Below are 14,395 nucleotides of genomic sequence, written 5' to 3' on the forward strand. Positions count from 1 at the left end.
CGAGACTGGCGTACAAGACAGTTGGAACATGTGAAGTGCTACCTCCATTGAGTCGAGTGAAACGAAGCTGGATCCATCAATTTATTCTCGTTTATTTTGATTTGTATCTAGTCTATATTAAAACATCTAAAAACTTACAATAATGAAATCCAAACGGATAGAAACTGGCGCCGAGTCGTGGCCCCCAAACATGTTTGGCTTGCTTCTCCCCCATCCTCGCCTACCCAAACCGCCATGTCCTTAAGTCCATATGAGGTACTATCATCTCATAAATTCTAAGCCCGGGACAAGAAACAAAATCAACTCACTGAAGTGAAGTGCCTGGTTGTCTTAGTATGATAAGTAAAGCATTTCATTATCTGATTTTGATTTCTTCAAATTGGGCGAATTAAAGAATAGACAGGGGGCCTCCTCGGTGTGCCGAACACAAGAGCTGTCCTCTTGGACGCTTGGGAGGCCTCTTGGACGCTTGGGTTCGGGGTAGCCACAAGAGCTGTCCGGCGGCTTCAGATTACCCTGACCCACAGGGGGCCTCCTCGGTGTGCCGAACACAAGTTGTTGCCGACACCACATCACAAGCGGGGCAACCCTGTCATAGGCACACGGCTGCTCATCGTACCTATTAATGGTGGCGACGGTTCACTAGGAGGTAGGCAAGATGTCTCCTCGCTTTCATCTTTCTCATGCGTCACTCCTATATCTTCCCCACGCGGTGATGCAAATGCCCACTATCGCTCCTTCCCACCATTTCTTGCGTCTTCCCGCTAGGTTTCCCGCAGTGTGCTCCACCTATAACGCTGGACCACCGCGTGAGGAGCCAATCCACACTTCCTCCTCGTCGTTCTCTGCTTCTCGCATGCAACATGCCTCGCCGCCTTCCAACCACCTACGCGATATTGGGCCATCGTGTCCCACCTTTGCAGCATAACCCCCCCCCCCCCGGTTGTCAGAGGAGAGCCCACCGCCTTCGGACGATGATTCATTTGACTACGGCGAGTTCGACAAGGAGGAGAAGGAAGCTCAGTGATCTAACGGGCTGAAGCTGGCATCGACGCTCGCCTCCTAGCAGCGGCACGCCAGGAGAGAAACCGTGCCTGGAGGAGGCCGACAAGGCCCTGGTGGTTTCCGTCATGGACTTCTCCTGCCAGAGAGTGCTATGAGGAGGCCGCTCGGCCGACAGACGATCATTGACCTCAACATAGAGTGTGTCTCTTAGGCCACCGCCTATGATGCTCAACAGGTCGTCCAAAATGAGGAATCCAGTCGGGCACACCCGCCAATGTATACTCGATGGTGCAGGGAAGCACCGCCAAAACCAACGGCCTTGATGCACAGACAGAAGGTCGAAGGCAGGGCGGAACGGGGCGAGGCGAAGCAACGCAAAGAAACGCCCCCACACCAGCGATTATGCCTAGTGGTAGAGCCAGGAATTGAGACGAGGGGGGTCGAATATGTAAGCTCTAATTTTTTGAAGCAGAGAAAGAAGTCTATACAACAAAATAAATGGCTCTAAAGATTCAGTATCGACCGCAGGTTTTGGCGAGCCGGGTCGACGGACCAGGCTCGACCCCCTAGTGGCGCCACCGTTGATTACGCCGCCCACCTAGAGACGGAGAGGAGGCCGCATGCGTCTAGAGATTGAGCCGAGAGGAGGGGGCGCGCGGGCCATGAAGCACCATGAGGATGGCCAGACTGGCCTATGTCTCCCCCGACCGATGGTGGTTAGTTTAGTTTAAACTTTAGTCAAATTTCACTCAACTTTGTAATGTATAACAAAATTCAAATAAAATTTTAATTTCTATCTGATTTCAAATATTGTCGACTAGGTAGAGACGTTTCCCATACGCGGTTGTTGATGACCATGTCCCTCATAAGCTCAATCTGATGTTCCTGTTGGACGCCATACCGCGACAGGAGATGAGATTCTCTAATCATAGCCTTTTGATCAGCGATACCTAACCGTACAACCAAGGGTTTGGTAGTTCTAACTTGCTCGATAATTTTGGGTGTATTTCAGGTATTGTTTTGGTGGTGGATGTATTGCTGTTCTTAGGCCTGAGATGCTAGCGGGACTTTTATTTTTTAGTTTTATTTTCTCTTATTTTTTTGGCTGTGTGCCTACTGCCATTAGGATATTACGTTGTTGTAGATGTTAAGTGTAATTGGTATCTTTTGATATTAATATATTCTTTTTATCGAAAAAAAACTTGCTTGACATATACATATATAGGGTTCTACTAACTGTGTAAAAATAATTATCATAGTTTTGTGTAGATACAAGTACATTTTAGTTGTAGATATATCTGTATCTGAAAAAGGTTGAGAAAGTTATTTTTGGAGGAAGGTATTATGTGTTCTCTAGAAAGAGTTGGCGAATAAGATCTGCCACCAAACATGGAAATAAACAGAAGTTCGAGACACCTATGAAGCGAATGCAAAGACTAATGATTGATGATAATAGATGCTACCTGAACCTGATTAGAATGCATCTACTCTACATCCATTCCATGCACGTACACACGCTGAAAAGGAAAGGGAAGACAAGGCATAGCGAGAAAGCAAGCAAAGCAGCAGCTCAACCAGGCCAAGCAACATATGGTTGGTTCAGCCATCCCCTTCCATGTACGCCCGCCCGCGTGCGTTGGAGCCTTGAAGCAGGCCAAGCAACATACCTGCTAACCATCACAAGCACGAGCCCTAGCTAGCTCCCCCGTGTCTCGATTACAGCTTCAGAGTTCAGAATGTTTGTCTGCAACAGACGTACAAAAGCGCGAAGCTGCAGTCACGGGACCAGAGAAGGCAGCAACAGATGAACACACCCTCCTCTAGGTTGCCTCCTCACGTCCATGTCTCTCACCAATCTCCTTTTGATTTGCTCGCGTGCAGTCGCTTGCCATGTAAGTTGGGGCTTGGACAGAGCTCAGCTCAGCTAGCTTGCCAAAGCTTTAGGTTGCCTCCTCTCTCTCAAAAGTATGTGTTTTGTGTGGTGCAGTGTGTGCTCAGAACATCAAAAAAGGGATCGAGGATGCAACCACTGTTGATTTAACATGTTTTCTATGGGGTTAGGTCGACGCCCAGCTAAAACTGAAATTGAATATGTCAAAATGGCATGCTAACTCAAATAGGGGCAGTCTCTTTCAAACGCTATGGACGCTATATCGTGCTAATAGCGTGGTATATTTCAAATACCGTTTTTAAAATAATACTAAATATAGCCTAAAAATAAATAATTTTACTAGAACGAATGGATATATAGTCTAAAAGTGACTGAATCTACGTACATAACCACATATAAAAATTGATCTCAAATATTTTAGAAGGCTAACATCAGCATTTCACAAGACAACAACATAGTAGAAATTATTTATTAAAAATTATTACCATTAGCGATATTATGTTGTGATTTAGAAGTGGAACCAACATATTGCAGTTCATCACCACGAAAAAGTGAAAGCAACTTGCCTGAAAAATTTAGCGCGCTAACGCTATGAAGTTTTAGCGCGATATATCATGCTATTTCTCAAATAGCGGCAAAGCGAGCAAAATTATTAAAATTTAGCGTGGACTCTCTAGATATGCTATAGCACGCTATTAGCGGAGAAATAACGTGCTATTTTAAACCTTTGTTAATATACATCTCTATCAATTTGTCGGTAAACAAGCATGTTAATTTGCAATGTACTACTAGAGTACTAGTGCTCACTCTATCTATGCCAAGGTGTAGTAGGTATTAGTTTTGGTCAAAGTTATTCTTTTCTTGAAGTTTAACCAAGTATATAGAAAAGAATACCAAACTATTATTCAGCACGAGGGCAGCCAAACAGAGCAAGGGCTACATGTAGCCCGGATTTTCAATTTTTTAAAAGGGTATTTCAAAGTTTCTAAAGAATACCTCCGTTAATAAGGCTTATAAATTTCTCCTAAAGTGAAACAATGTTGAGTTTGGCCAAACTTATAGAAAACACAGCTGGAGTAGGTCTCTGTGGAGCTGGAGTACTACGCGCAGCTGGTCGCGCAGCGGCGGCTGGTGCAGCAGCCTCTGCGCCATCCTCGACGCTATCCTCTGCCGCCCCGTCGACGGTCTATACATCATCCTCGATTACCGCAGCCGATTCGAGCACGGAGATGGATACCGACTGGTGGAATGATCTCGTCCGCGAGGTCGGCGGGCAATCATCAGAAGTGTCAATCGAGTGTCTAGCGTCTACCGTGGAAGTGTCGATCGAGTGTTCAATGTCGAATTGTGTCTAGTATCGATCTATGGATGTATGAAGTCTATGTGTGACTGTCGAGCTATGGATATTTAATTAAGTTGTCAAAGTTTAAATTTCATTTAAATATGTCAAAGTTAAAACAATTATTTGAAGTGTTGTAGGTAAGGTATAATACATCATCTGGTGGAGCAACTTTAGAGAAGAGGTGATATATTTTACATCATTTGAGTTTTAAGGACAAAGTTTGATGATGTAAAAATCTGAAAAACAACAAAAACACAGGTGATGTATAATTTACTTCATATGTTGGAGATGCTCTAACCATCATAGCCAGATCACGTGTTTTCATTCCGGAGTAGATCCAATCCTCACACAATGTAGGGGTGTTATTTTCGAGCAACCACTTACCACAATGCTACCAGTTCATTTCGTCTTCGGGAAGAATAATGTATTGGGTGTTAAAATACGAAAATGAAGATAGAGTGGTCTTGATGTACATAATGGCACAATATATATGGAACAGTGTGCAGCCCCATCAGGCTGACTTTAATTTCGCCACACTCCAAAGCTACAAGTCTATCCATCTACTGCCAAAAAACAGTTTCATCTAATTCCAGCTAGCGAACCGCGACGTGGAGGCGACCCGCGTGCATGCATGCTCATCATCATATTCATCAGCCAAGTATATCCTAGCTACCCCGACACCAAACCGACTGAAAGTAACCAAACAGAACAGGGACCTTGGATTGTAAAGGTTGCGTCGGCCCCACTCATCTTGTGGACGGATGAATCTCTGATCTCCTGTATATATACAGAACTCGAGCGCCTCCATTTCGATCACCAAGCACACAGAGATCAGCAAGGAAATCAAGGTAGCAATGTCTCTTCTCCGGTGCTTTCTCCTCATCGTGGCGGCTCTGGTGCTGTGCGCGACGGCGGTGCCCGGAGCCGAGGCCGTCACGAGGAAGTACCACTTCGATGTAAGTGTGGCATGCATATACTTGTAGTACTCCCCCTTCCCATAATTCTTGCCGTGATTTAGTTTAAATTTAAACTACAATTCTGATAAGAATTATAAAAAAAGGAGGGGTAGTAGGTATGGTTCCTGGAGAATTGCATATGCCCCGTGCACACGGGACATCCCGTGCATGTTTATACCAGAGCTAATTACACTTGAGGTCCAGGAACTTGTCTAGCATGTGAAGTTTTGGTCCTACTACTTGCAAACCGTGAAGATCTGGTCCAGGAACTTGCAATTCGGGCTCATCACTGGCCCTCGCCAATCAAAAGCCGCCAAGTGTCATCCACGCTGGCAGTTTGGACGCGCTGGCATGTGTAGTTTTTTGCTGATAACCCCCTGCTGTTTTCAATTTCTCTGTTTGTAGTCTGTCTGAACCGCCCGTTGGATCGTTACAGGTGTCCTCGGGTGCGCGTCGGCTGCACGAATCTCCAACCCTAGTCGAGCTGAGCTGAGACAGGAGCAGCGGCGGGCGGCGAGACAGGAGCGGCGCAGCTGGTCGGCGACAGAGCAGCGGCGGAGAGGAGCGAGGGAGGTGCCCCGAGGAGAGGAGCGAGGGAGCAGCGGCGGAGAGGAGCGAGGGAGGTGCCCCGAGGAGAGGAGCTCAATGGCGGCGACGGTGGGCCGTGAGTTCAATGGCGGCGGTGGCGGAAGCAGGTGGGCAGAGGAGGAATGGAAGGAGACGTCGGTCGTCTACTACCCCACGGCGACGAGAGGTGCTGCCACGCCGTCAAAGGTATAACCTTCTTCGTCGTCTCCGGCTGTTTCCCCTTGTCTGCCTCCCCTGTTCCTAAATTCATCTTTTTGAACCAAAATTGTGCACACAATTCTGAACCAAATTTGTTTTTTCAAATTCGTAGGAAACATTGGATCAATTGGAGAATGATGGTGTGATTAGAAGCAGGAATTACAGAGACATTGAGGAAGAAAATAAGCAGCTAGTGCAAAAGCTTAATGAAATGGAAAATGAGATAAAGAGAAGGAAATCTAGGAAGAAAGAAATGCAGAGGGCACACCAGCAAGATCTTAGAAATAGAGATAGGAGAGAGTTTATAATGTTGACAGTTGTAGCTACTTGCTTGATCTTGTACTGTGTTGTTGCTTTGTTCATCAGGGGCTTTGTGTGAGCCATTTATGTACCAATGTACATGTTTTTGGTGAAATAAAAATTGTGTGATGTATCAACGGCAGCAATTGGATGCATATCAGATGATATTAAGCATTACTTGATTGCACAATCCCTCCATGGCAGTAGTTGATAGCACAATGGCTATAAATCCAAATTACATCAGTTCCACAGTCAACATGTTTAATTCATAGCACAATCTAAAATAAATAAGGACAAAAAATGATGCTTCTCTATGAATTGTCACACACCATATTATGATAATATGAATCACATCTAGATGTCTTCTAGTGATGGTGCATTCTGGCTTAGTTGCATCTCTTGTACATTCATCTCTGAAATGTTCATCTCTGGAATGGTCATCTCTGGAATGTATTCCTCATTTAAATCAGGGAAAGGATTGTCATCTCCAAACATCAGGTAGTAGAAACTGCCAGGCCCTGTTCTGTATCCTCTATTTGTCCTCTCTCTGCCAACATGTGTATCAACTAAAGCTTGTGCTTCTGCTAGCATCTCCAGGTCTGTATCATGTACTCCACTTGTGCTAGCATCTGCAGGTCTTCTTTTCCCAGCTGGTGCTTCATGAGGTTGGTCTGCAGTTGCACTTGTGCTGGCATCTCCACTTCTTTTCTTGGTAGCTCTTCCCCTAGCTCTTCCTCTTGCTGAATCTCCATCTGTGCTAGGTGTTGATCTGTTCCTTCCTCTTCCTCTTCCTCTCTGTGAATTTGCTCTTGCTCTTCCTCTTCCTCTAGTTGTTGCAGTAGTCATCCTGGCTGTTGGTAATGGCATGCTTTCCCTGGCATTAACAACAAACTCACTCTCTGGCAGTGGTTCATTTGCTCTAGCAATTGGTGCATGAGTAGCTTCCTGGACAGTTAATTTTAGTTAGTCTAATATACCATATGAGCATTGATTAATAGCAGTAATAGAAGCAGTGTAATACATTACCTCTTGTCCCATCATATAAACCATATGATCTTGTCTGTGGCTTGGGTCCAGGGTTGGATCAGGGTTTTGAGAGAATAGATTCTGCATGAAAAGCAGATAAAGCATGTCATGACAAACAAGTGAATGACTAATTCTTTGGAGAGTGTGTGTGATGGAGTGACAGTGCATATACAATGAAATTATTCTGATTCCACTATCTCTGTCTAGTAACTTGTGAAGTTTTCCTGTTAACTTGTTATTTTCAGTTGTTGTCTACCTGTCTTTTGCTATATTAATAACAGCTACTTACAATGTGCTCAGCAGGCACAGCATGGATTATACTCGCAGGTCCACTGGTTCAAGGTCACAAGAAAATCCACATGCCCATCCTCTAGTGTACCATAGAAGAAGTGCAAGGGAGAGGCAGCTGGCAGAGGAGAGAAATAGAGAGTTCATGGAGCAAGAAGTCATTATCTGGTTTGGAGCAGCTAAGTGAGTGTGTTGTTAGAAGGATGTTTATGGCATTGCCTGCTCCTAATGCTCCAAGCAAACACCGGAAGGGCTTGTCAACCTACTATGCCATCCATGGATGAGCTGCCAAGAAGAGTTGATGGGCTACATCCTAGGGAGGCAAGGAATCAAAGGCTTTGCTCGGGTGATTACCCTCCCTTGGATCAGTTGGAGAGAGCTCTTGAGGGACAATACCTGCATGCATTGGTTCCTCCACAAGTAGAAAAGGAAGTGACAACATCCATTGTGCTATGCAAGGTGAAGAGAGCAATGAAAAGATGGGTGGCTAGGATTAGGAACAAATTTAAGAACCAGTAGTGTGTGTGTGTTTCCCTAGCAAGCAATGCAGTACTGTGTGTGTGTGTGTGTGTGTGTGTGTGTGTGTGTGTGTGTGTGTGTGTGTGTGTGTGTGTGTGTGTGTGTGAGCCATGGGCAATGTAATGTTGCTTGTGAAATAAAATGTCTTGTGCCAATTACTTACCAGCATTATGTCAGGAATGTCATATTCTTCATCTTCTTCAATAATTCCAGCAAGCTGTTGAGTCATTTGCTTCTGCACAAATTTAATGTGACCTTTTTTGTTGTGCCCAGATTTACCACATGTAGAGCAGTGGATGTGCACTCCAGCCCTGGTAAACACCTTCACTCCCTTCTTCATCTTCTCTTCTGGTGCTTTTCTTCTATTTTTCTTAGGCCTCCCCATGACCTTTGTGAAGAGAGGTGGATGCACTTCTGCACAATCCACTTTGTCCCATAATATTCTGCCTCTTAATGGTGCCAAATTAAATCCATATGCTCTATTATATGTTTCAACTGTGTAGCAAGAATGGACTAGATTTTCTGGATTTAGTCTGTCTGTCCTGCAACAAGCAATTGCATGGTGGCAAGGTATGCCAGTTAGCTGACACCTCTTGCAGTCACAGGTTTTACCCTTCAAGTCAACACAGTAAGCTCTCTCTAGCTCATGTGATTGCACAGAGAATTGGTAATTTCCTCCTGCTTGCACAATGCAATTCATACTCCACTCAGTAAGCAACACTCCCTTGTACCTTGTTTTGATATGACATCCATCAACACATATTAATGGCCTGCATCCACTGAGAAATCCTCTTTTGCAGGCATCATATGACCAGTACATTGTTGCCAAGTGTTCCTTCACAATGTCACTCCCTGTTTCTTTCACAGAATTGGTGGAAAGGAAGAAATTTGATCCAGGGTTTGCCCTCTTTAGCTCTTCACCATAGTCCCTTAGTAGAGAAAACTGTGCTTCTTCATTACCATGGATTTCTAACAGTGCAGCCTTCCTTGCTCTCCCCAACTTCCACCTGTCAGGGCACATGTTGTATTTTCTCTGAACCTTTGCTGCAAATGACTGCAGGTCCATTTTTTGATTGTCTCTGAATTCATTAATGAATTGTGTGCATAGGAATTTAGCTGTAAGAGTTCTCATTTCATAAACTCTCTCACATCTGTGTTCTCCTTCATAAGATGTCACCACATATCCACCTGACCTCTGCAAATCAAAACCTATCTTCAGCCTCCATGGACAACCTTCCTCACACCTAACATGTAGCCTGGTTCTATCATTCTTTGTTTTCCTTGTCTTCACCCTCTCTCTGATGCTGTATGCATTAACTGCTTGCCTTGCCTCTTCAATGCTAGCAAATTTCATGCCAATTCTGAATACAGGAGATTCCATGTCCACAACTGGGTTAAATGCAGCAAACCTGTACTCTAGCTGCAGTCTTTCTCCTTCTTCCAAATTAAGATCTCTGTCTTCCAGTTGTGAATCATCTTCCAGGTCACAAGCAAGCACAATCTCATTGTTGTCATGCAAGTCAGTGTCAACATTGTCCAAGAACAAATCATCATCTCCAGATTCTGCATCATAGTCACTGTCAAAAAATTCAGAGTCTGCTGAGCTATCACTGTCTGAATCATCTGCACATGACTGCACACACTCCTGGCCAAGATCTTGTGCTACAACAATTGATGTTGATGGTGCTTCTTCAGAGATTTCAAGATCATTTCTAGCAATTGCTGCTCTAGCCCTTACAAGCTCAGCCCTGATCAACCTGATAAAATTTGTGTGATCAACAAATATTACCAGGGTTTTATGTACTTTTTCTTCCCTTCTCATGTCTACCAAATCATCATCAGTAACCAGAGGCAACAAACCATCAATCAGCTCTTTACCTGGGCAAAGCCAGTACACATGAACCTTCTCATTTCTCAGACAATTAAGCACACACAGAATGTGATCAAGGGTTGAGGTTTTCCAACTGTCAATTAACATATTGTCAAATACAGAGACAGTGTCATCCACATAGCTCAACTTTTCTGCAAGGCCACAGAAAAAGCCATTGTGGCACACCTCGAGAGAAAACAGCTTTGGAGCAAGCTTTGGATTAGTAACTGCAAAAAATAAGAAGAAGCCAAAGAATCATTCAACAGTGATATGTCAAGTTGATTTGAATTGTCAATGCTTGTCTCATTAAAAGTACTGTTGCCTTGTGTGTGAGAATTGTCATGTTCCTGCCACATCCACCTTAAATATGGGTGCCACGATGTGCTGCCTGGCCAAATTGAGCTCAACCATGGAACACATTGAGTGGGCTGACAAAAAAAGAAGAAGCACTGGTTCCAGAACAAGCTCTGCCATTGTTGAGCTCAAGTGCTAGTGCAAGGGAATATAGAACAAGAGAGAAAGAATTGCTAGTCTACCACAGAAGAAGTGTTGAGGAGATGGAGGCAGCAGCAGATTGGAATAGGCTACATAGGCTAGCTCTAGAACTAGATGCTGCAGCTGGCCTAGAAGAGCTAGGTCATGGCATGGTCTACTCTCCTGCAAATAGGCATGTTATGTCTGAGATAACAACCTCAGTTCAGCCTACCCAACCAAACCAACCTAGAGTGTATGGCTCCACTGCAGATGAAGCTGTTAAATACCCTGGAAGACTAGCATTTGATCCTTTATTTGTTCCTAAAAAAAAAGAGGAGTCCATGCTAGCTGCTGTCATGTTGTGCAAGATAAAGAAAGGCATCCAAGGGTTTGCAAAGAAAGTGTCCAACAACATGAGTTGCAAGAAACAGTAATGTGCTATCTATTCCTAGTTAGTTTCAAAGTTAATTTGCCACTTGATGTTGTCATGTTGTTACTATTGCACTTGTATCTCAATTTGCCAATGAGTTGTTGTCATGTTGTTAGTACTGCACTTGTATCTCAATTTGCCAATGTCATATGTCTGTTGCAATGTTCCTCTTCTAATATGAGTGTTAGCAATGTACTCCATGTCTATCTCCATTTGGTTGTCAGAGGTGAATTTAACTGAAAACATGACACTATGAACACCAAATTTTCAGAGTTAACACTTGCACAATTCTGCCTAAATTTGAATATTTTTACTCCTACTCCACGACAAGGAATCAAACTAACATATCTATCACAGAAAATTAACCAAAACAAGTCATGATTCTCGGATTGAACGAGATTAGTGTCCGCTTTTCCGCCTAACTGCAACAAGCAAGAACTGCCTCAATGCACCTCACCTGTGAGCGATAATTGCCTCAGACGACATTGTCGTTCATTACGGATCGATTCGTCGCAAAAAATCTGGTTCAGTACGTTCCTAACATACCCTCACCAAGAACAGCTCCGCGGGCCGGGAAGCAGAGGAGGAGAAGCAGAGGGAGAAGACGAGATCGAGGACGGCGAGGCGTACCATACGGTGGCGGATCATCCTTCCAGAGCCTCTCCCGAATCTCCGGCGCATCCATCGGCTCCAGCGGCGGAGCAGCGGCGGGAGCAGCGGCGGGAGGAGCAGCGCGTGCGCGACGAGGAAGAAGACACGCGCCGATAATTTTGCTCCAAAAAAAAAACAAATAAAATACTAAACCACCAGGCCACCGCGCGGGAGGACTTAACTGACTGATGAATTAGTTCCAGGGGGTATTTGCAAAGTTACCAACGCGACAAAAACCACCTGGCCACCCGATTCGGAGTCCAGCTTGGCACAGTCCGCATCTGAGGACCAAAACTTCACATAGGTTGCAAGTTCCTGGACCAGATCTTCACGGTTTGCAAGTAGTAGGACCAAAACTTCACATGCTAGACAAGTTCCTGGACCTCAAGTGTAATTAGCTCTTTATACCATCAAATTCACTTTGTTTTATACTTTGAGATCAGTGTGACAAGATTTTAGTAGATTTCATTAATATTTTGAAAATCTAAAATAAATTCGTATGCAACAAAACCTAATGATTTCGCATGCGGGAGATTCGTACAGAACAAACACCGCTCTCTTCATTCATGGCAAAAAATGAACAATATACTTCTACATACATACTACCTCGAGACGGATTTAATCGATGTGCACTGAGCTTCTCGCGTCGCATGTGCAACCTCCGCGTCGATTAAATCCGACCTGAGGGAGTAGTATATATGGGTAGCTTAGTAGCTAGCTCCATGCATGCGACTAATTGAGTTTAACACGTAGAATGAAAATTGAAATTAATGATGTCAGGTGCAAATGACGAGCGTGACGAAGCTATGCAGCACGAAGAGCATCGTAACTGTGAACGGGCAGTACCCAGGCCCCACACTGTTCGCCCGGGAGGGTGACCACGTGGAGGTCAACGTGGTCAACAACTCCCCCTACAACATGAGCATCCACTGGCACGGCGTGCGGCAGCTGCTCAGCGGCTGGTACGACGGGCCGGCGTACATCACGCAGTGCCCGATCCAGCCCGGCCAGAGCTACGTCTACCGGTTCCAGATCGCCGGGCAGCGCGGCACGCTGTGGTGGCACGCGCACGTCTCCTGGCTCCGCGCCACCGTGCACGGCCCCATCGTCATCCTGCCCCCGGCCGGCGTGCCCTACCCGTTCCCGGCGCCCGACCACGAGCTGCCCGTCATCTTCGGCGAGTGGTGGCGGAACGACACCGAGGCGGTCATCGCTCAGGCGCTCCTCTCCGGCGGCGGGCCCAACGTCTCCGACGCCTTCACCATCAACGGCCTCCCCGGCCCGCTCTACGGCGGCTGCGCCGGGAAGAAGGAGGACGCGTTCACGCTGAAGGTGAAGCCTGGTAGGACGTACATGCTCCGGCTCATCAACGCCGCACTCAACGACGAGCTCTTCTTCGCTGTCGCCAACCACACGCTTACCGTCGTCGACGTCGACGCGCTCTACGTCAAGCCCTTCGCCGTCGACAGCCTCCTCATCGCGCCGGGCCAGACCAGCAACGTGCTCCTCACCGCTAAATCATCATTTCCCGGTGCAAGGTACTACATGCTGGCACGGCCCTACGCCACCACGCGCCCAGGCACCTTCGACAACTCCACCGTCGCCGGCGTGCTCGAATACGAGCACGACCCCGCCAGCCCCACCTTAAACAAGAACCTGCCTATCTTCACGCCCACGCTGCCCCAGATCAACGACACGACCGCCGTGTCCAACTACACTGCGAAGCTGCGCAGCCTGGCGAGCGCCGCGTACCCGGCGGCGGTGCCGCAGACGGTGGACAAGCAGTTCTTCTTCACCGTCGGCCTCGGCACCCACCCGTGCGCCGCCGGTGTCCCCGTGAACGGGAGCACGTGCCAGGGCCCCAACGGGACGGCCCGGTTCGCGGCGTCCATCAACAACGTCTCCTTCGTGCTCCCCACCACGGCGCTGCTCCAGTCGCACTACACGGGGATGTCCGCTGGCGTGTACGCCTCGAACTTCCCCTTCGCCCCGGCGCACCCGTTCAACTACACTGGCACGCCGCCCAACAACACGAACGTGATGAACGGGACCAGGGCGCTGGTGCTGCCGTTCGGGGCTGCCGTGGAGCTGGTGATGCAGGACACGAGCATCATCGGCGCCGAGAGCCACCCGCTGCACCTGCACGGCTTCAACTTCTTCGTCGTCGGCCAGGGGTTCGGGAACTACGACCCGGCTAGCGACCCGGCCAGGTTCAACCTCGTCGACCCCGTCGAGCGCAACACCGTCGGCGTCCCCGCCGGCGGCTGGGTCGCCATCCGCTTCCGCGCCGACAACCCAGGTTTGCTGCTTCAGTGCTTCCCCTGCCATGATTTCACACATCGATATGCATGCGCGCCATTGACGGAATTCTCATATATGACCTGGTTTCGCATTCTTGCAGGTGTGTGGTTCATGCATTGCCACTTGGAGGTGCACATGAGCTGGGGACTGAAGATGGCGTGGCTGGTGCTGGACGGTAGCCGTCCGGAACAGAAGCTCCCGCCGCCGCCGGCGGATCTCCCGAAATGCTAGACGAGGAAGTCAAGATCCACTGGTGGCGATCGAAGAAGAGATTGAATTGGTTGCTTCATTGCCTCCGCTCGACATTGTTATCCACAACAACCTTTATCTGCGCTTCGATCGTTTGCTCTCGCGCCCGTGTCCAGCGAGTTGGTCGGGATGATTTCTTTCCTATAGTGATGTGTTTTTCCCTTCTAATTGATTCCGCAGGCGATTGGCCGTGTTTGTTAGTTAGATATGCGTGTATGCACTTTATTAATTACGTCGGTGTTGTGAGGAATTTTCTTAATTTCCTGGGCTTCTTGTAACTGAAAGCTCGAGTGTGCGTTTTGCTATC

The 14,395-nt window shown here is 47.0% G+C and overlaps 1 protein-coding gene across 1 annotated transcript; it reads left to right on the forward strand.

The window, feature by feature from the left end:
* Positions 1 to 5,092: 5,092 nt before the first annotated feature.
* On the forward strand, positions 5,093 to 14,070 carry LOC124650358 (laccase-12-like). Its single transcript, XM_047189890.1, has 3 exons — positions 5,093 to 5,194; positions 12,319 to 13,837; positions 13,940 to 14,070. The coding sequence occupies exons 1-3, from the start codon at positions 5,093 to 5,095 to the stop codon at positions 14,068 to 14,070; spliced, it is 1,752 nt and encodes a 583-aa protein (XP_047045846.1).
* Positions 14,071 to 14,395: the final 325 nt, after the last annotated feature.

Source organism: Lolium rigidum, chromosome 4 (genome assembly GCF_022539505.1).
Source record: "Lolium rigidum isolate FL_2022 chromosome 4, APGP_CSIRO_Lrig_0.1, whole genome shotgun sequence".
NCBI classification, from domain to species: Eukaryota; Viridiplantae; Streptophyta; class Magnoliopsida; order Poales; family Poaceae; genus Lolium; species Lolium rigidum.

What these genes read in the sequence shown, in the direction of transcription:
- LOC124650358 (XM_047189890.1), top strand. Translation starts at nt 5,093, where the DNA reads ATGTCTCTTCTCCGGTGCTTTCTCCTCATCGTGGCGGCTCTGGTGCTG. An exon ending in CGAGGAAGTACCACTTCGAT is followed by an intron (nt 5,195 to 12,318) that starts GTAAGTGTGGCA and finishes TAATGATGTCAG; the next exon opens with GTGCAAATGACGAGCGTGAC. An exon ending in CTTCCGCGCCGACAACCCAG is followed by an intron (nt 13,838 to 13,939) that starts GTTTGCTGCTTC and finishes GCATTCTTGCAG; the next exon opens with GTGTGTGGTTCATGCATTGC.